General features: G+C 40.6%; 1 protein-coding gene across 1 annotated transcript in view; it reads right to left on the bottom strand.

The window, feature by feature from the left end:
- The window catches only part of VOPP1 (VOPP1 WW domain binding protein), a 75,884-nt gene that overhangs the window by 43,862 nt on the left and 6,971 nt on the right, over positions 1-25,051 (bottom strand). Inside the window, exon 2 of the mRNA XM_032235607.1 lies at positions 12,786-12,844. Within this exon, the coding sequence (XP_032091498.1) occupies positions 12,786-12,844 (59 nt within the window). The remainder of the gene's footprint in view (positions 1-12,785; positions 12,845-25,051) is intronic.

The following is a 25,051-nucleotide window of genomic DNA, read 5'->3' as shown; positions in this document are numbered from 1 at the left end:
TTGGAGAAGAAACTATCCCCATAGTTTCAGATGAGCAAGGGAAGATTGAATCAACCGATAATTACGGAGGAAATTCTCCTGGTAATTAAGCAGTTAAAAGTTGGTAAGGCCCCTGGTACAGATGGATTGACAGCAGTTTACTATAAAAATTTACAACTAGAAATGGTAGAACCTCTTAAGGAACTATTTAGTAAAATCCAATACATCTTGGAGAACAGCCTTTATTTCCTTGATTCCGAAAGAAAATCAAGATCATAGTCAGCCAAAAAACTATAGGCCTATATCACTACTCAATACAGATTATAAAATCTTTGCTAAAATACTAGCAAATAGGTTAATTTCAGTTATGCAACAAATGATTCAATCTGGGAGATAATGAAAAGTAATGTAAGACAAATTGTTAATATACTGGAGTATTTGGGGAAGAATAACCAAGTCCCTGCAGTGCTTATATTCTTGGATGCAGAGAAAGCATTTGATTGAGTGAATTGGAAATTTTAATGAAAATAATACAAAAGATGAAGTTTGGAGAGTATTTTATACAATCTATTAAGGCAACATATCAGAAACAAACAGCACAATTTATAGTTAATGGTAGTTTAACAGAATCTTTTAAAATCAAAAAAGGAACAAGACAGGGATGTCCCCTGTCTCCATTATTGGTTATTTTAACTTGGGAATTATGCTGAACAGAATACGTGATTCAGATGATGTACAGGGAATTAAGATTGGGCATTATGATATAGAGTATTTGCAGATGACTTGATTGTAACTTTAACCCAACCAGGGAATCAGCTATAGGTTTAATGAACATAATTAATCAATATGGTCAAGCATCTGGGTTTAAAATAAATCTAGGGCAAGCGAAGATGATAGTTAAAAATATGACTATAAATCAAAAGGAAGAATTAGAAAGTGTAACAAGATGTGGGATAGTAAAAAAGGTTAAATATTTAGGAGTTTATATCACAACTTCAAATGGGAAATTATATATGTATAATTATGAACCATTATGGCACAAAATACATACAGAGATGAATAAATGGAAAAATTACAATTATCTTTGCTGGGAAGGATAGCAGTAGTAAAAATGAACGTTTTGCCTAAGTTTTTATTTCTTTTTCAAATGATACCAATACTCAAAAAGATGCAAATTTGGAAGAATGGCAAGAAAGTATTAATAACTTTGTTTGGGCAGGGAAGGACCGAGAATAAAACTTAAAATATGCAAGATATATGTGAAAGACGAGATTTGAAAAATGCCCAACTTAAAATTATATTATGAAGCAGTAGTTTTATCAACAATTAGTGATTGGATTAACTTAACGGAGGATAGAATATTGAATATTGAGGGATATGATTTGGTATATGGTTGGCATGCTTATCCTTAGTTTATGATAAGAAGGTGGACAGATTTTTAAAAGCCACATATTAAGGAATGTTCTATTGCATGTCTGGAAAAAAATATCAATATAAATTAAATGACAAGATACCTATGTGGGTAGTTCCAGATACGCATAGAGAATATAAGTATAGAACAAAACAGGATGCAATTACATATAAAGAGCTTCTTAACATAGAAAGAGGTGTACTACAATTAAAGCCTTTGAATGTATTAAGAGAGGAAGGGTAATTCAAACCTGGTTTCAGTAGGACAGTTACAGGCTAGATGGAAAAAAGACCAGAAAGTTGGTATCATACAAAATGAGAAAATTGGTAAAACAATTAGGGACCAGAGTCAATGCATATAAAAAGGTTGTATAATATATTGATAGAAATAGATTCTGAAACAGAGTTAGTTAAAGATTGTATGATAAAATGGCACAAAACTTTGAAGAACCAATAATGATGGAAACAAGGGAAAAGATTTGGGTAAGAAATATAAAATTTACGCAAGCTCAAAACTTGAGAGAGAATTTTTATAAGATGTTTTATAGATGGTATCTAGATCCCCAAAAGCTAGCTTGTTTGTACCCAAGTTTACAACCCAAATGTTGGAGATGTGGTTGTGTTGACGCTACGTATTATCATGTATGGTGGACTTGTAAAAATGTTAAAGCATTTTGGATAAAAATATGATGGATTATTCAAAATATTCTTAAAAAGAAGATAAAGTTTACTCCTCAGTTGTTCTTGCTAGGTATAATCACAGACTTTACAGTTATAGAGACTAATTTGATAATGAACTTAATAACGGCAGCAAGGCTGTTGATGGCGCAGTACTGGAAGAAGGAAGAATTGCCTACTATTCAAGAATGGATGTTAAAAGTAGTAAATTTAGCAGAAATGGCCAAAATCTCAGCATATTTGAAGGACAATTCAGATGAGAAATATGTTGGAATGGAGAAGATGGATTGATTACATTCAAAATAAATATCAGACTAAGAAATTTCAATTAGCTTATGAATGAACAAGGAATGTTATAATTTATAATTTGTCTAAATTTAATTTAATAAAAGGGGAGTTAAAGTACAAGAGGGAGGTAGGAGCTATAGTTAGTAGCTTATCTTAGTGTATTATTGTTAAATGCTTATACCCTGTATTTTGCTCTGGGAAGTTGGGGGAGGGAGGGTTGGAGGTGGGGAGGATTGGGGTGGGGGAGGGAAGGGAAAGGGGAAATATTTGTAAAATTTATTAAAATTTCTCAATGAAAAAAAGAATAGTGATTAAGGAATGCATTTTAAAAAATCTGTATTTGACAAACTTGTTTAATTGTTTCAAATCAGGATGGCCCTCCACCCTCCAGAGGCCTTAGTATCACAAATAGAACATAGTAGAAACCACAGCCGGCTTGATCAGTCAGCACCTCCTGTATAGCCCATAATCTTGAGCAAAATGCTGTATAGCAGACTGCCTAAGACACCTCCTCTGGGGATTGTTAGAAACAGGGAAACAAAAAAAGAACTTTGGGGGTGTGGAAACAAACTCCAAGGCCAGACCAAACCTGACCATGGCCCTAACCCAGTCATCGAAGTTGTGGCCTCCCATTGGTCAGTGAAAAAACGCAACCTGCCTCCAATGGGGAATTGTTCCTAAGAGCGATTAAGGTCTGCGGTAGTATCAGTTACCGCCTCCCCGAAAGAGACGCTTAGATTGGTTACTCCTCTGCTGCCGATACTGTTGTTGCCTAGATCGCTGAAAGAAGCCTCCCTGTGGGCGATAACCCGAAGGAGAATGCTCCGGCTGTCAGGTGGGACTCCCATACTCTGATTACGAAATGGCTATCTTCTAGAGTAAGGAGCTGGGCGTGCGAACGCTTTCTTGGGATTGGAGGGGAGGATTTTGCCCTCCAATAGGGGAGTGAGTGAATCCCCAAAGAATGTGCTCCCCTATATGGCTCAGATGCCAGGCGCCATTTATGTTTTACATCTGTCTGCCACTGTCACAGCCACAAAAGTCTGCGTGAGGCCTTTGCCAACAACCTTGTTTTTATTCTGGAGGATCCTATGGCTTCTGGGACACAACTTTTACGTAAAATAGAGGAGTATGGTATGATAGCGGGATTATGTATAAATAAAGAGAAGACAAAACTGTTAATTAAGAATATGACTTTGAACCAGAAAAGGGAAGTACAAAGCCTGTTAGGGATTAACATGGCCCATAAAATACAATACTTGGGAAGAGATGTTCCTCTATCAAGGTAGATAATTATATGAAATTACTACAACAGGTATCTAAGGATATGACTAATTGGAGTGGTAAACAACTGTCCTTTCATGGCAGGATTGCGACAGTTAAGACACATGTACTACAAAAGTTTTGTTTTTGTTTCAAACGGCACCAACTAAATTGGACAAATTTTTTTTAAATCCTTGGAGACAATACTGCTTGATTATATGGCAAGGCAAGAAAGCACAATTAAAGCCCAAATGTTGCAAAAACATAAAGAACTGGGAGGCTTCGGAGTACCCATCTGGGAAGCATATTATAATGCAGCAATTATGACATGGGTGAAGGATTGTGTGACCTTGAGTAGAAGGCACATATTGGCTATAGAGGGACATGACCTCCCCCAGGGATGGCATGCCTCCCTCTGGCAACAAAGAGATACCCCCCTAGGTACTTCATGGGACATTATATCGGAAGATTTTGATGGGGGTGTGGGAAAAGATGAGGAAAAAATACTATCATAGGGTTCCGTGCTGGTTGGCACCGTTAGAGGCCTTAACGCATCCCAGTGTATTTAATTGGACAAGAAACATAACTTATAAAGACATTATGACAGAAGATGGCAACATGAAAACAAAGATGGAATTAGAGCAGCAGGGCAGGAATCTGGAATGGTGGGAATATTTACAGATTAGAAATAGGTTTAAAAGCGATAAGGTATGGTTTGGGATCTACCCAAACCCTCAGGGGCTAGATAAGATTTTGTTTGGCGGAGATAAGAAAATGTTATCGAAGATTTATCATTTTTGACCTGTCAAGATGCTAAAGAAGAGATGGACAAAAGCCTTCTAATAACATGGGAGAGAAACTTTGGCTATGAGATTGAAATGGGCAAATGGTGGGATCTATGGAGTAAGATTATTAAACTTACAATATCTACAGCATTTAAAGAAAACATATACAGGATGGTTTATAGATGGCACTTCCCCCCAACGAGGTTAGCCAAAATGTTTCCTGGGTTATCTCCATTGTATTGGAAATGTGGAAGAAGGGATGGCACATTCTACCATATTTGGTGGTCTTGTACTGAGGCCACGAAATACTGGAGAAGGATTCAAACATGGCTAAAAGAGGTTACTGGGGCAAGCATGGAGTGGAAACCCGAGAATTTTTTACTAAGCATAAAACCAGAAAACATGAGTAAATCTATATGGCATTTGAGTCTACATATAATTGTGGCCGCAAGAATAACATATGCACAATTTTGGAAATCTACTACCATACCATCGGAAGATGCCATAATTAAAAAGATCTATGAATGTGCCGAAATGGACAGAATGACAGGTTGGCTGAGGGACAAAGGAGAAATGGAACATTATCTTAGCTGGAACTTATGGTATATGTGGGCGACAAGGAGAACAGCAGGGACTTAAAACGGGGAAAGTTAAATAGCAGTTGTTAACAATGGGAACTAAAAGTGAAAGTGGGTATTGTAATAGATCCCTGAACTTTGTAACAAGAAGATGCTGCTTAGAGACTAAACAATGAGGAAGGGGGAAAAAAAGTTGGGCTGTGAATGACTGTCACCGCGGGGGGGGGGGAGGGGAGGTTGTATGTGTAAAATTGTATTTGTACTTGTATGTTTTATTCTTTAAAAAAAATGTATAACCAATAAAGATTATTTTTAAAAAAATTCTGCGTGAGGCTACTGATGATGCCATTGCCCTGGAGGTGAACAGGTAGCGCTCAAAGTGGTGTCCAATTGTACAGCAGCTACAATTTTGTTCAAGTCCTGATGGGCCCATGAATCCCCGACTAGGATCCGCCCCTGCAGCTGTTGCAACCAGCTAAGGTTTGAGCAGGAGAAGAAGGAAGCCGCTGTTGAGGCCCGCACTGCCCAGGCGGCCACCTAGTGACCCCGCTAGATGACCTGGTCAGCCCATTTATCCTTTGGCTTGAGGATGTCCTCCTGAGCCCCCGCCATTGTGGTGTTGGTGTACAGGGTTGTGACGGGTGGCTCAATTGTTGGCCACAACAGCGCCTTGTTGAGGTTGTCTGCAATATTATAGAAGCATCTATCATTAGTTGACAGAGCTGGGCAGGACATAGGAGTGGACCACTGACACTAAATAGTATCAACAAATAACTGGAATGGTGTTGATCTCCAGTTTGTGCTCAGTAAACCAAACACTGGTTGACTGGGGCTGTGATAGGGGTTTCTTCACTGCTTGAGTCCCAAGCTCAGAAGCCGTCTTGACCTTGCATAACAAGGGGGTGAACAAGTTAGATGGGAAAAGGGGGCGGGGCTAGCTGCCAGCACGAATGGCTGCTTGAAAGGAGAGCTCCATGAAGAGCAGCTGGATCTGGCGTTCGGAGGGGTTTCTGGAAAAACTTTTGTAAACCGAAGATTTCCTGTAGGGAAGACTGAAGAGAAGGTTGGTTTGGTACGACCATAGGATGGCAGTTTATGGTCTGCCTTGAAATTTCCTTCATAGCCCCGGGCGTGGAAGAGGGCATTCTGTAAAGGCCATCCCAGAGTACTGACAGCAGTTCAAAGTAAGCGAGGATTTATTACAGAGAAACTACAGGAGTCGCGAGTGACTTAACAGATTTCTGATCTTGGTGGAAGGTATTTTTATTCCAAAACAGCTCAAGAGATTAAGGGCTCAAAGAAGGAGTGGGGTGGTTGTTTTTTTTAATCCCCCCCCCCCCGCTTTATAGCGGCAAGAGCAATACGCTGAGTGAAGGCTGGAGACTTTTTTCTTTTCTTCTCTGAACTGTCTGAGGAGTTGAATCTAAACTTAATTAGTTAATACAACAAAGGCCGGCTGTAAATAACTCTGATTACATGGATGCCTTCGGGGGAAATGAGTTAACTATTGAAGATTTGAAGAAGGTTTGAAGAAGAAGAAAGCTGACTCATGGCAGTACATTTTGCCAAGTCTGTTTCTTGTTAGTCTGTATCTGGTTAGCTTCTGGAAGAGTGACATCTACTGGCAAAATCTGGAATTTTCCCCACTATGGTATACCTTAAGGGAAAATAGAATTTTTGGTAACTATATCCCTTGGATAACAAGAGACCTGACTATTGGAGAACATTGATGTTAATCTTTGGACATTATTAAAAGAAACAATCGGAGAGAGAGAAAGAAGATTTACCGGACCAAGGGGACTCAGAATATTTCTATATAATGACTTAATTCAGGAGAGTCATATGTAAGGTTGAACTTAAAGAATAGGAATTGTTGTTATAATACTACTATCAAAGGAATATATTGTTATTGTCATTGGTATTGTTATTGCTATAAGATTATTAATTCCACCATTTTTGATATTATTGACATTAGTATTGATTAATTAAGGAGATGGTTTGATTACAATATAACCAATAACTATAAGCAATTCGCTCTTAGAATTTACTCTTAGGTTAATAGAATAGATTAATAGAAATATTACAAGTGTGATACATACATACATACATACATACATTGATAAAATGATAAGTCTCTCTCATTCTCTTTCTATCCTATGATAGTTGTTTTCATATAATATACAAATCTATTGATATATAGAGTATACCACCCCTTAATGCTACTTAAAATTGATTATTGAGTAGACGAAGAGGGAAAGGGAGAGGAAAGAAGGAAGGAAGGAAGGAAGGAAGAAGGAAAGAAAGAAAGAAAGAAAGAAAGAAAGAAAGAAAGAAAGAAAGAAAGAAAGAAAGAAAGAAAGACTGGAGAAAGTTATGAAGGAGAGAAGAAAGTGGGAGTTCTGGAAAATAATTAAATTAGGAATCCAATTCTTCCAAAGACTGGATAAAGTTACGAAGGAGAGAAGAAAGTGGGAGTTCTGGAAAATAACTAAATTAGGAATCCAATTCTTCCAAAAAATGACGAGTGCTACAAATCTAAAAAAAATTGGCACAGGGAGGAAGCCAGCATCCCAGCGGCCTCTAGCGGCTGCCAGCCCTTTAAAAACCAAAGATCTTCGGAGGATATGCTCCAGAGAGAAAGATCCAATTCAACTAAGGAGCTTCGGATGATATTACAGACTATATAAGAGGTAATGGCTAAAAATCACGAAGAACTAAAAAAGGATATTAGAGAAATAAGAAATGATACTGGAGAACTAAAGGAGAGGATGCAGAAGATGGATGATAAATTTGAGAAGTTCCAGGAACAGATCAATAAACACAAGAGAAAACTTCAAAAGAAACCACAAAATAGAAGTATAAAAGAAAGTATGGAATTGATTAAACATGAATTGCCTATATTTGAAAAAACAAAATTGGCAGAGTCTATAAAAAAAAGCAAAACAAAGTTTCTTTGAGAATGCAAATAAACTGGGGTGGTGGCTATCCTATAGGCTGAGGAAGCAGAAGCAAGAGAATTGGATCAATAAATTACAAGATGAAAAAGGCGAGATCTGCTATCAACTAGAGGAAAAGAAAAGGATTACCCAAGAGTTCTATGAACAATTATATAGAGAAAATCGAGACTATACAAAGGAAGAAATACTACAATATCTGGAAAAGTCAAATCTGCCAAAGATACCAGAGGAAATAAAAGATATGCTCAATGAAGTAATTAAAACATCAGAGATAATTGAGGCCATACAAAGACAAAAGAATAATAAAGCTGCAGGGCCAGATGGACTGCCAGCGGAAATATATAAAGAATTTCAGGGTATGCTTGTTCCAATGCTGTTGGAAGTTTATAATGCTGTGTTGAAAGAAGCGAAGACACTGTTATCATGGACAGAGGCTAATATTGTATTATTACCTAAGGTGGACACAGACCAATGTTTACACAAAATTACAGACCAATCTCACTGCTAAATGCAGACTACAAAATGTTTGCTCTAATAATAGCAGAATGGTTGAAAAAATTCCTTACATCGTTCATCCACACAGATCAAAATGGATTCTTCCCCAGAAGACAAATTAAAAACAATGAGAATTATGCTGAACATTCTTGAATATTATGAAGTGCATAATGAAAAACAGGTTGCACTATTTTTTCTTGATGCCCAAAAGACATTTGATAATGTGAACTGGGAATTTTTGCATCAACGATTGGAACATATAGAATTTGGGGATAAATTTATAAACACGATTAGAGCAATATATACAAATCAAAAAGCCAAAGTAATAATTAATGGTGAATTAACGCAAAGTATAGCAATCCAGAAAGGTACAACACAAGGTTATCCCCTATCCTCACTGCTGTTTATATTAACCTTAGACGTTTTAGCCAGGAATGTATGTAAAGAGGAACAGATAAAGGGACTAGAAATTAAAAAAGAACAATTTAAGTTACAGGCTTTTGTGGATGATCTAGTGTTTGTGTTAGAGGATCCTATAAAGTCTGGTATGAAACTTATTGAGAATTGACAGAGTATGGGAAAGTAGCAGGTTTAAAGATAAATATGACAAAGACTAAAATGCTGGTTAAAAATATGAAATCAAAATCGAAAGAGGAGTTAACGAAGAAATTGGGTATCCAAACTGTCAAAAAAGACTAATATCTAGGTATACATTTATCTGTGAAGTGTGTGACCATCAAAGAAGATAACTATACTAATTTGGTCAATAAAACTAAGAAAGACTTAGGAAGGTGGAAAAACCTACAATTGTCCCTGGTAGGTAAATTTGCAGTTATAAAAATGAATGTATCACCAAAATTTCTTTTCCTATTTCAGAATATTCCCATTAAATTAGAAAAATGTTTTTTTAAGGATTTGAATCAACTGGTTTTGAAAAAAAAATTGGCAGGGAAGAAAACCAAGAATAAAACTCAAGGTTATACAAGACACTAAGGAAAAAAGAGGATTTGGTGTACCAGATTGGGAACTTTATTATACTGCAGCCACTCAAACATGGTTAAAAGAATTGATAATGTTGAGAAATAAAAGATTACTCAAATTGGAAGGTCATGACCTCCAAGTAGGATGGCATGCCTTCCTTTGGTATGAAAAAGGATCTGCACACAAATATTTCAATAGACCTTACATTAGACAGTCCTTGTTATTAATATGGAACAAAATTAAACACGACCACTATACCAAAATACCCATTTGGCTATCTACGATGGAAGCATACATACATCCAAATTTAATTAATATGGAAAATATAGTTACATATAAAGAGTTATTGAACAGACAGGGGGAGATCAAAACTAGATTAGAATTGATCACAAGGTGTACAAGTAGAATGGTGGTCTTACTTACAGATATAATCAAGGTTTGCACAGGATAGGAAGAAGGAAGATATTGCCAAAGATTACACGATAAACTTTTGATACAGACAGAAAACAGGCTGATTAAAGTGTTGTATAGATTTTTGTTGGAATATAAGATAGATAGAGGAACATGTCAAAGAAACTAAGGTCGCCTGGGCGAAAAATGTTGGTTATAATGTGGAATTGGCTAAGTGGGAAAAACTTTGGATACTTAATCAGAAATAACAATGGCTATGGCGTAGAAAGAAAATCTTTATAAGATGTTCTACAGGGATAGTAAAATACGTAACTTTTCTTTCTTGACTTAAAATGTACAACATGATTTGAATGAAGTATATGTAAGGACTGTGGAAGAAACACACGGAATATATTTGTAACCAATCAATACGCTTTCAACAAGATGTAATGTAAGATGATTCTTTTTTCTTTTTTTTTTTTTGTTTAACTAAAACAATAAAATATTTTCTCAAAAAACAAAAAAAGAAATGTTGGTGATGGTCATAGTCAGGAGCTTTATAAGATTGTCTACGATAAGGATGAGACCGCGCCTTGGGCTTTTTGGCGTTGGATAGGAGGACCTTTTTCTTGTCCTTATTTTCGATGAGAATAGGGTTGAGAGCCTCCCCAAAGAGATTGGGGCCCTTAAAAGGGGCAGCCGCCAGATTCCACTTGGCCTTGTTATCCATCTACCAATTCCTAAGCCATAAGAGATGGCGGAGGTAACTGAGGTGGCTAACGCGCTGGACGCAAACTTGACCGTGTCCAGAGTTGCATCCGTCGAGAATTGAGAGGCGGCAATGATTTTAGTCAGATCCTGGTGGAGCCGCTCATCCTGGATCGGAATGCGATCCTGGAGCTGGTGCAACCAGTAGTGCAATTTGAAATAAGAGGCCACTGCTGTGGCATTGAAATTTTTCCACAGGGTAAGCTCAGTGAGCTTATCCTCAGGTTTTAACTTATCCACCACATCCCCTGACACGATCGGGGATGAAGAAACCAAAGTAGCAATAGGGATGTCAATAATGGGTAACTAGATGGCCTGGGCAAAGGCCTGTTCCACATTGTAGAAGCGGCGGTCATTGCTTCCCAGATTAGAAAAATTGGAGGGGTGGGCCCACTGGTTGGTCAGAACCTCCATAAACAAAGGGGGAGCAGGAATCTCCTCCTTGTTCGTAGCTGTGTTGGAAAACATGGCCATGTCCGGATCTCTAGGCACAGGTACCGTGGGATCCCCCGTCCCAATCTTTGTGGTCTTCCTCGCCTTGTTCAGGAGAGTCTTGAACGTGGCTGGGGAAAACAGGCCCGAGGAAGGAGGATCGGGAGGGGCCGCATTCTCGTCCTCTGAAAAACCCATATCATGAGGATTCTCCTCTCCCATGACCAAGGTCTCGCTAACCATGGATGGGGAGGAAGCCCTATACTGCTGCCGGCCTGGCCCCCCTTGTAACCTAGCAGAATGGGAGCTCCTGTCCCACTGGGCAATGCCCCACAAAATGGCTGCAGAAATAAGCCGTTTAATACCTTCAGGAAGGTGTTCCAGATCCTCCATGAGAGTGATAGGCCCCTGAGGCACCAACCGGCATGAAGAACAAGGCCCCCTAGACGTCCCCTCCAAGGGGTCCGCATAGCTGTCCTTTGCCAGATGCGGGGAAGCTGCAGGGGAAGGGGAAGGAGACCCCCTTCGTCTGGAGTAGCTGCAGGATCTGGCCTGGAAGCCCGAGGAAGAAGAAGGGCTGAAACCTCGAGGTGAAGAATGTCCAGAAGAAGGCCTGATCGGTGACCTGGACCTGCTAATAGAGGCAGGTCTAGCAGACTTGGCCTGCCTCTCATCCCTGGTGAAAGTCTTTTCAAGCGCCTTGTGCCTCCTGGCCTCCTCCCTCGTGGAGGCCCTAGAGGGACGCTGGGCTTCCAAGAGCCTTGCCAGGGGCTCCCTAGGTCTGGTTCCCAGTTCCAGCCCCCTACTCCTCCCAACGGGCCTTCTGCCTGGCCCTGGGGAATACCCGATCCCTTCTCCATACTCCCCACTTACGTGTCCTGGAAGGTGTGGAGGAAGAGGAGGCCTCTGTAGGCCCCATCGGAGCCTGGGACCCCAAAGGTAAGCAGTCATGTTAGGCCAATCACCCCCGGCCTGGACCTCCCAATGGTCGCATGAGCGAGGAAGGCCTTGCGCATGTGGCGGCAGCCAAAATGGCCACTCACCAACGGCTGGCGCAGCAACAAATAGGGCCGAAATCAACAATAACGGGCATGCCCGACTATACGAGCCGTGTGCTGTGCGCTCTGCGATCCAGGGGGCCCTGCAGCACAAAGGCTTGCACCCCCCCCCCCGAAACTCCGACTGCGCTGGCTCTTTAAGTGGAGCACGCAGCAGCTGCCTGAATGCAAACGGCGGCTCCGCAAACCTCGTGGGTGCCTCATGGTGCTAGCGGAGCTTCCAGCCGGCCCTGCCAAAGAACCATGGCCCCCGCGACAGCTGCGCTGGAGCACAGCACCCCCGCAATTCTGGGGATAGGTCTGAGGCACCGGGCCCACGGATGGGAGGGCCAGAACGCCCACAGTCCCCCCACCGCCGGAGGCAGAAAAGACTAACCCCTGGGCCACAGCTATAAAGGAAATTTAAATAAATTTAATTAAATTTAAAGTGTCCAATTGAACCAAATACGGCAAGCCAATTGATCAAATTTAGGAAAAAAATACACACTATCTCTCTACTCACAACTCAAGCAGTGCTTGGACCAAGAGACTGAGAGGAAACTGGGTTAGAACGGCAGGAAGGAGCATTTAAGAAGTTTTACTCTCAGTCTTGGACCAATCAGGCTTTGAGAATACCCACACGTGATCACTCCCTCTCTTCCATTGGAAAACCTGAAACTTTTATCCCATATAGGCATATTCATAGAGACAAACAAACATAAAGAAAAAAGGAGGATCACTTACATATAATATGTAGGATACACCCCCTCAAAGTACCAGCATTGCTTTTTGGCTTCTGAATACTGAAAAGAAAGAAAAAATATAGCATTGTTCATCAGATGCCAGCATGAATCATTATAAATATAAAAGATATTACAATATCATTTATCAGAAATTCTAATGAAGTTAAAAAAAAATCTATTGCGGGGGGGGGGGGGGATGTCCAACCTGATATCATCTAGATGTGAGTGAAATATAATTTCCAGAAATTCTTATGTTTTGCATGTGGAGTTGAATAAAAATAATTTTAAATAAATTCTAAACGTAAAGGTTCCCTCGCACATATGTGCTAGTTGTTCCTGACTCTAGGGGGCAGTGGTCATCTCCGTTTCAAAGTCAAAGAGCCAGCGTTGTCCAAAGATGTCTCCATGGTCATGTGGCCGGCATGACTAAATGCCAAAGGCACATGGAACATTATCTTCCCACCAAAGTGGTTTCTATTTTTGTACTTGCATTTTTACATATTTTCGAACTGCTATTGGCAGAAGCTGGGACAAGTAATGGGAGCTCACTCTGTTATATGGCACTAGGGATTCGAACTAGCGAACTGCTAACCTTTCTAATTGACAAGCTCAGTGTCTTAGCCGTTGAGCCACTGCATCCCTTTTAAATAAATCCTAGGATAATAAAAATTACTGGTTTGAGAAAGGATTAAATGTTACCTCTGAACCATTTCTTCCAAAACTTTCTTCATAGCTATTGCCATTAAAAGGGAAACAAAGAGATGGCAAGGATCTTTTTTTCCTATATCTATTTTGCCCCCAGGAATCCTAGACAAATCATAACCTTTTATCACAGCAATGGAGAACCTTTTTTGGCTCATGTGCCATAAAGGGGGAGCACAGGGGGGGTCGTGCGTAGGTGTGCCACACCCATAATGCAATGCGCGACCCCCCCCAGTGTGCATGTGCGCATGAGAAGCGCGACTTCCCATTTTTGCATGCTTTTTTTGCCCTCCCCAGGCTCCAGAGGCTTTATAGGAGCTTGGGGAGGGCAAAAACAGCCTCCCCGCCTATCCCAGAGGCCCTCTGGAGGCTTCAGGGACCTTCAGGAGGCTTCCCTGAAGTCTCTGGAGGGTTTAAACCAACCCTACGAGCAAACCAGAAGTGACTTGACTTCCGGTTTGCTCGTAGGGTCGTTTTTAGTCCTCCAGAGGCTTCAGTGAAGCCTCCTGAAGGTCCCTGAAGCCTCTGGAGGGCTTAAACCGACCCTACGAGCAAACCGGAAGTCTGTTCCAGAACTTCCGGATTGCCTGTAGGGCCGGTTTTTAGCACTCTGGAGGCTTCAGGGAAGCTCCTGAAACCTCCGGAGGGCCTCTGGGGAGGTGGGGAGGCTCTTTTCGCCCTCCCCAAGTTCCTATAAAGCCTTTGGAGCCTGGGGAGGGTAAAAAATGGCTTTAAAAAAGGCTGAACTCAGCTGGCCAGCACGCGCATGCCCTGACAAATGGCTCCACGTGCCACCTGTGGCATGCGTGCCATAGGTTCACCATCCCGGTTTTATCACAAACTGTAAGTATATGCAAACATTTGCAGTGAAATTCTCCTTCATTTGAAGGAAATCTTCCTACTATGCCAAATTAAGTGTATCTGTTAGTATGTTATTTGTTTCTGATCAAAACATTAATCTTGAAGTAAATCTGATTGAACCAACTACAGAATTTCTGAAAGTCAAATTACATCAGACCTCCATCATCTACACAGGTGGCCAATTTAGTTTCAGGCATTAGAGAAATAATCAATCCAGTAGAAAGGAGTATGACTGGTGGAGAAGTTCAAATTTTTAGAAGGAATTCTTCTCTTAGTTTACTTCTTTCATTTTTTGAACATCATTTCTTCCAATTTTATGTAATAGACTTTTTTAGGAATGCTGGATATATGTTAGATATGTTATCTAACATATCTGATGGGCCTAAGACTAACAAAGTATATATTTAATACAGATGGATTATTTTTCTCTTATTCACTGTTGCTTTGCATTGATTCAGAACATTCTCTATCCCGAATTACTCTACCCAATATTTTTATGGCAACATCTCCAGCTGTTTGGAATTGGAATATCATGTGCTTGTTCAAAGTAAGGCTTTTTTTAGTTTCCTCATTCTGTTGATATTCTTCTTCTTTCCACACTATGTAAATATAAACAAGCTACATGTAGGACTGTAAAATGGAAGCTGCCTTTGCAAGTTTGAATACATTTAATTCTCAGCTGATTATCACACTAAACAGTTACTCTAGAAGGATATTGACAGAATTACTTTATTTCCTGAAATAAGTGCTCGGCCTTATTTTCGGGGAGGTCTTATTATTTTTGACCGGAAGGAGGCAGCAAGGTTGGTTACCCAATTTATCAAGTAGCGGTACCTATTTTAATTTGGCAAATGAAAATTCTCCTTTCTAGTATTTTTGAAATTTATTTGGAATGATTCTTGTGCACACTTTTGGGAAACAAAAAATTTTATTATTTTCTTCTCAAAACAATTAAAAAACCCAGAGATTGTGAAAAGTATTCAAGATTAAATTAAATAAATGCACGGAAAGAATGACTTTTAACTTTTTAATCTGACTCAAATATTGGGTTTATGAGATGATTTCACTTTTTTAAAGATGACGAAATTATCTCTGAAATCTTTTTGATATTCAGAGAGATGAGTCATTCAATACAATAGCAGAGTTGGAAGGGACCTTGGAGGTCTTCTATTCAACCCCCAGCCTAGGCAGGAAACCCTGTACCATTTCAGACAAATGGCTATCCAACATCTTCTTAAAGACTTCCAGTGTTGGGGCATTCACAACTTCTGGAGGCAAGCTGTTCAACTGATTAATTGTTCTGTCAGGAAATTTCTCCTCAGTTCTAAGTTGCTTCTCTCCTTGATTAGTTTCCACCCATTGCTTCTTGTCCTTGATGCCTTGGAGAATAGTTTGACTCCCTCTTCTTTGTGGCAACCCCTGAAATACTGGAACACTGCTATCATGTCTCCCCTAGTCCTTCTTTTCATTAAACCAGACATATCCAGTTCCTGCAAACGTTTTTCTTTTGTTTTAGTCTCCAGTCCCCTAATCATCTTTGTTGCTCTTCTCTGCACTCTTTCTAGAGTCTCCACATCTTTTCTACATCGTGGCAACCAAAACTGAATGCAGTATCCCAAGAGTGGCCTTACCAAGGCATTATAAAGTGGTATTAACACTTCACGTGATCTTGATTCTATCCCTCTGTTTATGTAGCTTAGAACTGTGTTGGCTTTTTTGGAAGCTGCTGCACACTGCTGGCACATAAAAATGGTTGTCCACTAGGACTCCAAGATCCCTCTCACAGTTACTACTGTTGAGGAAGGTACCACCTTTACTATACATGTGTGTTTCATTTTTCTTGCCTAAATATAGAACCTTACTCTTTTCACCATTGAATTTCATTTTATTAGATAGTGCCAATGTTCAAGTTTGTGAAGATCCTTCTGTATCTTAAGCCTATCTTCTGGAGTGTTGGCTATTCCTGCCAGTTTGGTGTCATCTGCAAATTTGATGAGTTCCCCAATTATTCCCTCATCCAAATCATTGATGAAGATGTTGAAGAGTACTGGGCCTAAAACAGAGCCTTGGGGTACCCCACTGCATACTTCCCTCCATGTAGATGCAGTTTCATTGAGGACTACACGTTGAATGTGGTTGGTTAGCCAGTTATGAATCCATCTGGTGGTGATGCTGTCTAACCCACATTCTTCTACTTTATTTAGTAGTAGGTTATGGTCTACCTTATCAAATGCCTTACTGAAGTCCAAGTAAACTATATCGACGGCATTCCTCTGGTCCACAAATTTTGAAGAATGCAATAAGATTAGTCTGGCATGATCTGTTTTTGACAAACCCATGTTAGCTTTTGGCCATTACTTTGTTTATTTCTAGGTGTTCACTAATTCGTTGCTTGATTATCTTTTCCAGAATCTTTCCTGGTATTGAGGTCAGGCTGATAGGTCTATAGTTCCTGGATCTATTTGTTTTTCCTTTTTTGAAGATGGGAACTACATCAGCTCTTTTCCAGTCCTCTGGCAGTTTCCCAGTGCTCCAGGATCTCTGAAAGATATAGTTCAGTGGTTCTGAGATCTCGTCTGCCAGTTCCTTCAGAACCCTGGGGTATAATCCGTCTGGTCCTGGTGATTTGAACTCGTCTAGGGTAGACAGGTGCTCACATCATTTTCTTCCCTATTTCAACTTGTGTTCCTAATCTGATTTTTGTGGTGCTGTTTTTGATAAGTTGGACTGTTTTATCCCTTTGTGTAAAGACAGATGCAAAAAATGAGGTAAATAGTTCTGCTTTCTCCCTGTTGCTTGTCACCTTCTTGCCACTTTCTCCCAGCAATGGACCAATTGTTTCCTTAACTTTTTTCTTTTTTTTTTAAACATGTTGGAAGAAGCTTTTTGTTGTTATTTTTTACTTTTTCTCAGTTCATCTTTACAGGCTCGGGCTATTTGCTGATATTCTGCCTTAATTATGTCCCCCTCTTTCCACTTTTTATACTTATCTTTTTTGTCTTTCAATTTGTTAAAGAGTTCTTTATGCAGCCATGCTGGTTTCTTTTGAGAGCTGTTATTTTTCTTCTTCATTGGTATTGTGCTAGACTGGGCTTTTGTAATCTCATTTTTCAAAATTTCCCAAGCTTGAGTTGTTTTCCCCTTGAGGATTCTCATCCATGGAATTCTTCCCAAGCTCTTTCGAAGTTTATTGAAATTAGCTCTCTTAAAGTCCAAGACTCTAGTTTGACTTTGTTCTACTACTTGTGTTTGCATTATGTTGAATTCCAATATTGCATGGTCACTTGCCCCCAGGGTTCCTGTGGCTTCAACACCTTCTAACACTTCCTTTCTGTTAGTGAGAATTAAATCCAATATGGCTGATCTCCTTGCTCCCTTCTCTACTTTTTGGGAAACAAAGTTGTCTGCTAGGTTTGTTAGGAACTTGTTGGATCTTCCATTTGGTGCAGAGTTTGTTTCCCAGTTGATGTCAGGGTAGTTAAAATCCCCCATTACTATTGTGGTATTACTACATACCTTAGTTAGCTGACTAGCAAAAAGTTCATCTACTTCCTCTGCTTGGTTGGGTGGCCTGTAGTATAGACCTATGGCAGTGTCATTCCCCCTCCCCCCAAACTTTAATATTGACCCAAATGCATTCAAGATAGTTCTCATTATTGTTGTGCTTTATTTCTGTAGAGATGTAGTTATTTCTTATATATAGTGCAACTCCACTTCCTCTTTTATTTGGTTTATTTCTTTTATTTCTTTTATTTCTTTCTTTATTCCTTCTAGCTGTATGTTCGTGGGTTTCATCCCACCACGTTTCTGTAATGGCAACAATATCATATCTGCCTTCATTTACTTGGGTTTCTAATTCACCCTGTTCATTCCTCATACTCTGTACATTGGTATATAGACATTTGTGTCCATTTTGATTGACCCTGTGTTTACTGTCTACATAACCTGTGTTATGCCTAACTGCCCCTATTTTCTTGCCACTTGTATGATTCATGCACTTGGTATGGCACTCACTATTAAATGCTTGGTTTTGCTTGACAGCAGGAGTAATAATCTTACCCGTACAAACATCTATGTTACATGCATTGATATCCCTGTGAATTTTAAATTGCTGGGGACAGAAATGTTCTGTATCTATTAATTCTCTATCCCTGCTGTTCAGTTTAAATGTTTAATCTGGCATTATAATATAATTAGATTGCATTTATGGTGACAACAGAATTATAACACATTCAGTCAGTATTTCTTAGTGCCCTTCATTGTTCAGATGTTTTAGTAGGAATTAATGCAGGTTAATAGAAATTAATGCTGGATAGAATCTCAGTAGAATATATTGCAATGCTTGGATCTTATTTTTCCCCCCAGAAAGTAGTACTATCAATTTGAGTTGCAAAAGATGAAAATTGTCATTAATTATGGATAGTAAATATATTTCTGTCTTAGAGCAACTGTATTAGAACTAGCATATTGCTAGTTTTTATTCTTCCAGAATAAAAAGTATTTGTATTTACTAGGTAAGCTAAATTGGAAAAAAAAATTCTGTAATTTGCTTCATTTTTCATTTAAAATAAAGACAATCTAAAGGTTAAGAGATCTTATATGAAATTATTTTAAAAGTAAAGATTCCCCTTGTCCAATGGTGTCTGATTCTAGGGCGGGTATTGTGGGGCCGGGAGGGCATGTAAAAGCGGGAATACCCTCAAGCGAGCAGTCGGGCTTGGCCAAAGAGCAGCAAAGGGACACGGGTTGACCAGCGAGCATCTTTTGCAAGGGTGCTCCGACTTTCTCCGAGTTTGATCCCTGGGGTGGGCATGCAAAAGAGACCTTACAAAAAATACCTTCTGGAAACTCTGTTAAATCATTCTCATTAGAAAGAGCATGTTTCAAACCTCTTTAAAAAATAGGGTTGGTTTTTCATCGCTGACGTATAAAGCCCTAAAAATAGGGATAAAGTTGAGAACATTGCTAAGGCAATGTCATGTGCATTGTATTATTTTTTCGTGTTGTTAAGTTATTACACACAAAGTTTCACGTTTATCATACCTTTCCTTCCAGACATATAAAAAGCCAAACTTTAACCTTTTTTTGAGCTGCAATATTTTTGGCTAAATTGTTCCAAATTATCTAGATGGAGATCACTCATGAGAATGTTTTTTTATTATTTTGTTTAATAGAGCACAAAAAGTTGTACAAGATGGCCAAGTTTTGTTTCTCTCAACAAAATATTGCTGGACATATTATGTCTCAAAATTGCTGGAACATGAGAGTCATACTGTAGGAGGCTGCGGTATTGGGGTCAAATAAATGACTATATCTCTGAAAATATTGCATTGTAACATGTAACACTTTATCAATGTTCATTGGGGACATGTGTGCATGTTCACACAAAATTTCATTGAAATCTGTGATGGTCGAGCAGGGCCCCCCAGACCACTTGACATGGAATGACCCAGCTAGCAATCAAAATTTTAACATATCATCATGGGTGCAACAGCAATTATAATAGTTATATAGTATATAGCAGTGGTGGCGATCCTATGGTTCACATGCCAGAGGTGGCACTCAGAACTCTGTCCGTGGGCGCATACACCATTGCCCCAGCTCCATTGAGGGAGGTAAAGAGTGAGTGGGGAGAGACAGAGAGAGAGAGAGCAGGAGAGGGAAAGAGAGAAGGAGGGAAAGAGAGAAAGAGAGAGTGGGAGAGAAAGAGATAGAGAGAGGAGAGAGGGAAAGAGAGAGGGGGGAGAGAGTGGAAGGGAGGGGAAGAGAGAGAGGGAGAGGAGAAAGGGAGAGAGAAAGAGAGGGAGGGAGGGAAAGAGAGAGAGATAGAGAGAGGGGGAGAGAAAGAGAGAAAGAGGAAACAGAGAGGCAGAGAGAGAGAGAGAAAGGGAGGGAAAGAGAAAGAGGGGGAAAGAGGGAGGGAAGGAACGGGAAAGAGAACATGGGAGGGAACAAGAAATGTTATTACAAAAGTTTTATTTTTTATGATTGCTAAATGTAATATTTCAAAAGCAGGAAAAAAAGAAGGGGCATAAAATGCATTTAGCACTTTTTTCTTAGAACAATTAGCTGAACTCTGCATTGTTTATCAATATTTTAGGTAGCAAAACCACATTATTCAGGTTAAATTGCCGTGTTGACACTGCGATAAATAAGTGGGTTTGGGGTTGCAGTTTGGTCACGGTCTCTAAAAGGTTCGCCATCACTGGTATATAGTTAATTTATAATAACAACATAATGCATGGCTAGTAATAATGTCTATTATTATTTTCAGCATCTTCTTAGTCAGACACATTTAATCTGCCATTCTTTCATTCTATTTGGTGACTGATCTACATGCAAACATTAAACACCATCTCTCCCCACCAATGACAAAGTTGAGCTGAAATAAGCCTAATTAATTCTCATGTGAAATAATTTTAAATAATTGCAAATTTCCACATTTGGTAGAATGGAGCTATACAGATGGTGCTATATAGAAAATTCTCCAATTTGTTTATCAAAGCCATTTCAAAACTGATGATGATGATGATGATGATGATGAGGAGGAGGAGGAGGAGGAGGAGGAGGAGGAGGAGGACATTTAAAATAGTTCACTTAGTACAATGCCTAAATAGCTTAAAAATAGATCTGGGGGCTCCAAAAAGTATTGTGGGAGTATTCCTGGTTTGGAACCAGACCAGATTTTTCTTCCAACAGTACCAAAATGTATGCATGTGCAGACATACATACCAATATTCCTAGCAATGTTCTATAACCACAGCTTGAAATCTAAGTTTTAAAGTTAGAGATTTATTTTAGTAAAGAATGTAATAGTTGTTCTTTTAGGTTCAAGAATATATCCACTGATTTTTTTAAGCCTCTTTAATGGTTTCATGTGGCTTTAAGGCCCTCACTAGGGAACTTATGTCATCAATAATTATAGGACCCAAATTTATTAGTTAATTGTTTTGTCTACAAACAATGACTGATATACCTTCTTTAACACTAAAATAACAAGCATAGTTTATCAGTAGTAGTTAAATCTTCAAGTATCACTCTTTTTTTCTAGATAAAGGATATGGGGAAGATGAAGGAAACTGACTTCGAGTACACTGACACATCTCTTCATATTTTCGCGTTCTGCCTTTTCAATCAAAAGCCAGCAAAAAGCCTACATTACTATGGGAGAGCGGGAATCAGATCATGGCTATCTACACTGCCACATCCATAAAAGGTTAAGTAATATAATTTAATTTTCTTTAGGAATTACATAAGGAAATTACATGTTTATTATTCTGTTTAGTTCAGGATCTCTTTCATAGGACCCACAGATCTTCCTTCTATCTACGCTAATAATTTCTCTTCTTATCTTTGCTCAATTGAGACAGGAAAAAGAAAGTATACATAGTATTTCCCCCTCTTCTTGCTCTTAGCACTGCATAGTCTGCTTCCATAAAGGGAATTCCTTTAATCCAGTTAATGTCAATAACCCATAGCTAAAGGTGCTTTGAAATTTCATTGATTTCTGTTATCACAGAGCAGAAGGCACAGGTTAGCACAGGTTAGCAAGCAAGCATTTATCAAGTTGCTTACAGATACCATATTATATCAGCTTTCTCAGCACTTATGAACAAACACTAGTTAACTTAAGAAAAAGAGCAATTTTGTCTTGACTATACATAATTATCTTTAACTTCTTTCTTTCTCTGGGAATTGTACAAAGATAACAAATGCAGGAATACAGTTTTTTTCTAGTTTTCATATGGCCTGTGCTCAGCACTTAGGATCTTCCCTAACAGAATTTTGTGCTCTGCACCTTATCTGTTTCATAATGGCTTCTGGCAAGGTTTCTCCCTGGAAGATCCTTTAATTTCTAGCTTATTCAAGATAAACTGAATAGCTTTCAACATCAGTGTTCCCTCTAAGCTGCGCGGCTGCACACCGCGCATGTGGCAACAAAACACCGCACAACAGTTTCCAACTGCCTTGCAGTGGTTTTTGTGAGACGCTTTCCATGATAATAGGAGAGGAGAGCCAGCCTGGAGGCAGCGATCAGTTCTAGGTCCACAAGGCAGAAAGTAGAAGGGGTGTGGGGATTGGGAGAAGGCATGGGACGTGAGAGAGAGAGGGGGGGAGGAAGGGAGAGACAGAGAGAAAGAGAGATGGTGGGCAGACTTAGCACTTTAAGTTTGTTTCTCTGTGTGTTGTGTATATACATGTCTCCATGGGTGCAGTTGTGCAAACATTTTTTTCCTCTTTAAAAGAATTTTTGGATTTCTTCTCACCAAACCTTTAAGACTGAAAGAGTTAGAGTTGAAATATAAAGAGATTGTCAATCGCCATACTGTTAGATTGATAGGCAATTATGGACTATCTTGGTTATATCCTCCTTAGAAAGAATATGCTACTGTATGGTTGAGAAAAAGACCAAACTTCATTCCATGGAAACCCAACAAAGTTGGGTTCATAGGGAGGGTTTCTTTCTACAATGGGCTTCTTGGGTCAACAGTGAATATCAGTTATCAAAAATGTAGGTAGAAAATTAAGCAGGCAATAGGCAATCACAAAGGGAAGCCAACTTTCTGAATTCTGTTTCTTTGCACTTAGTGACTTATAAATAGACTAATGTTCTGAAAAACTGACCTAAATTACTAGATATTTTAAATAGTTGTAAAGCTATACTGAAAAAGTTGTTCTCAAGGTATTGTTTGAATGTTTGAATGTTTGTTTGAATGTTTATTAACATTTGTAGGCCGCTCTTTTCCCTGAGGGGACTCAGGGCGGCTCACATAAAAATCAGGAAGGGGAATACAAACAATGACGTAGACACATATAGTAAAAAATAATAAGCAACATTCATTCATCATTCGGGAGGGGCGGCTATCTTTGTCCCCAGGCCTGACGGGCTAGCCAGTTCTTAAGGGCTGTGCGGAAGGCCTGGACGGTGGTGAGGGTACGAATCTCCACGGGGAGCTCGTTCCAAAGGGTCGGGGCTACTACTGAGAAGGCCCTCCTCCTTGTGGTTGCCAGCCGGCACTGGCTGGCCGATGGAATTCGGAGGAGGCCCAATCTATGAGATCTAATTGGTCGCAGGGAGGTGATTGGCAGAAGGCGGTCTCTCAAGAGAGAGCACATTGCAGTATTCCAGCCTAGAGGTCACAAGGGCCCGAGTGACTGTTGTGAGAGCCTCCCGATTCAGGTAGGGTCGCAACTGGCGCACCAGGCGAACCTGGGCGAATGCCCCCCTGGTCACAGCCGTCAGGTGGTGGTCAAAAGATAGCTGTGGATCCAGGAGGACTCCCAAGTTGCGAACCCTCTCTGAGGGGTGTAAAATTTGACCCCCCAGCCTGAGTGATGGAATATTGGTCGAATCTTTGGGAGGGAAGCACAACAGCCACTCGGTCTTTTCTGGGTTGAGTACAAGCTTGTTAGCCCTCATCCAGTCCATAACGGCCTCAAGGCCTCGGTTCATCACGTCTGCCGCTTCATTGAGTTGGCACGGGGCGGACAGATACAACTGGGTATCGTCCGCATATTGATGGTATCTTATCCCGTGCCTTCGGATGATCTCTCCCAGCGGTTTCATGTAGATGTTGAATAGTAGGGGGGATAAGACCGAACCCTGAGGCACCCCATATGTTAGGGGCCTAGGGGACGATCTCTGCCCCCCCACTAACACCGACTGCGACCTGTCCGAGAGGTAGGAGGAGAACCACCGCAACACGGTGCCTCCCACTCCCACCTCCTGCAGTCGTCGCAGAAGGATACCATGGTCGATGGTATAGAACGCCGCTGAGAGGTCAAGGAGAACCAGGATGGAGGGATGTCCTCCATCTCTGGCTCTCCAAAGATCATCGGTCAATGCGACCAAAGCGGTTTCTGTGCTGTAACCGGGTCTGAAGCCTGACTGAAAGGGGTCGAGATAGTTTGCTTCCTCCAAGGACCGCTGGAGCTGGAAGGCCACCACCTTCTCAACAACCTTCCCAAGGAAGGGAAGGTTGGAGACTGGGCGATAGTTATTAAGAACAGATGGATCCAGAGATGGCTTCTTTAGGAGGGGTCTCACCACCGCCGCTTTCAGTGCGGCGGGGAAGTTCCCCTCCCGAAGAGAGGCGGTAACAACCGCCTGGATCCAGCCTCGTGTCACCCCACTGCTGTTAGTAACCAGCCATGAGGGACACGGGTCCAGTACACAGGTGGAGGCACTTACAGCCCTCATGGCCTTGTCCACATCCCCGGGGGCAACATCCTGAAACTCAACCCAGAGATGGTCTACTTGATCCTCTTGTGCCTCGGCTGGAACTGCAGGGATGGAGTCCAAGTCCGACCGAAACCGAGCAATTTTGTCCGCTAAGAATTGGGCATAATCCTCAGCTCTACCCTGCAAGGGTTCCCCCGCTTCCCTCTTATTTAGTAGGGAGCGGGTTATCCTAAACAGGGCGGCTGGGCGGGACTCAGCGGACGCAACCAAGGTGGCTATGTGAGATCTTTTCGCTGCCCTAAGTGCCCTGGTGTATTGCTTGGTGCTGGTGGTTACCATTGCTCGGTTCGATTCGGACTTATCGGACCTCCATCGGTGCTCTAGGCATCTCCTCCGGCGCTTCATCTCCCGGAGTTCCTCGGTAAACCAAGGAGGTCTCCGGGATCCGCCGCCTCGGAGGGGCCGTAGTGGCGCAATCCGGTCGAGGGCCTCCAATGCTGCCGAGTGCCAAGCAGCAACCA

Source organism: Thamnophis elegans, chromosome Z (assembly GCF_009769535.1).
Source record: "Thamnophis elegans isolate rThaEle1 chromosome Z, rThaEle1.pri, whole genome shotgun sequence".
Classification (NCBI taxonomy): Eukaryota; Metazoa; Chordata; class Lepidosauria; order Squamata; family Colubridae; genus Thamnophis; species Thamnophis elegans.
Note: the sequence above shows the minus strand (reverse complement) of the source record. Positions and strands in the feature narration are given on the sequence as shown.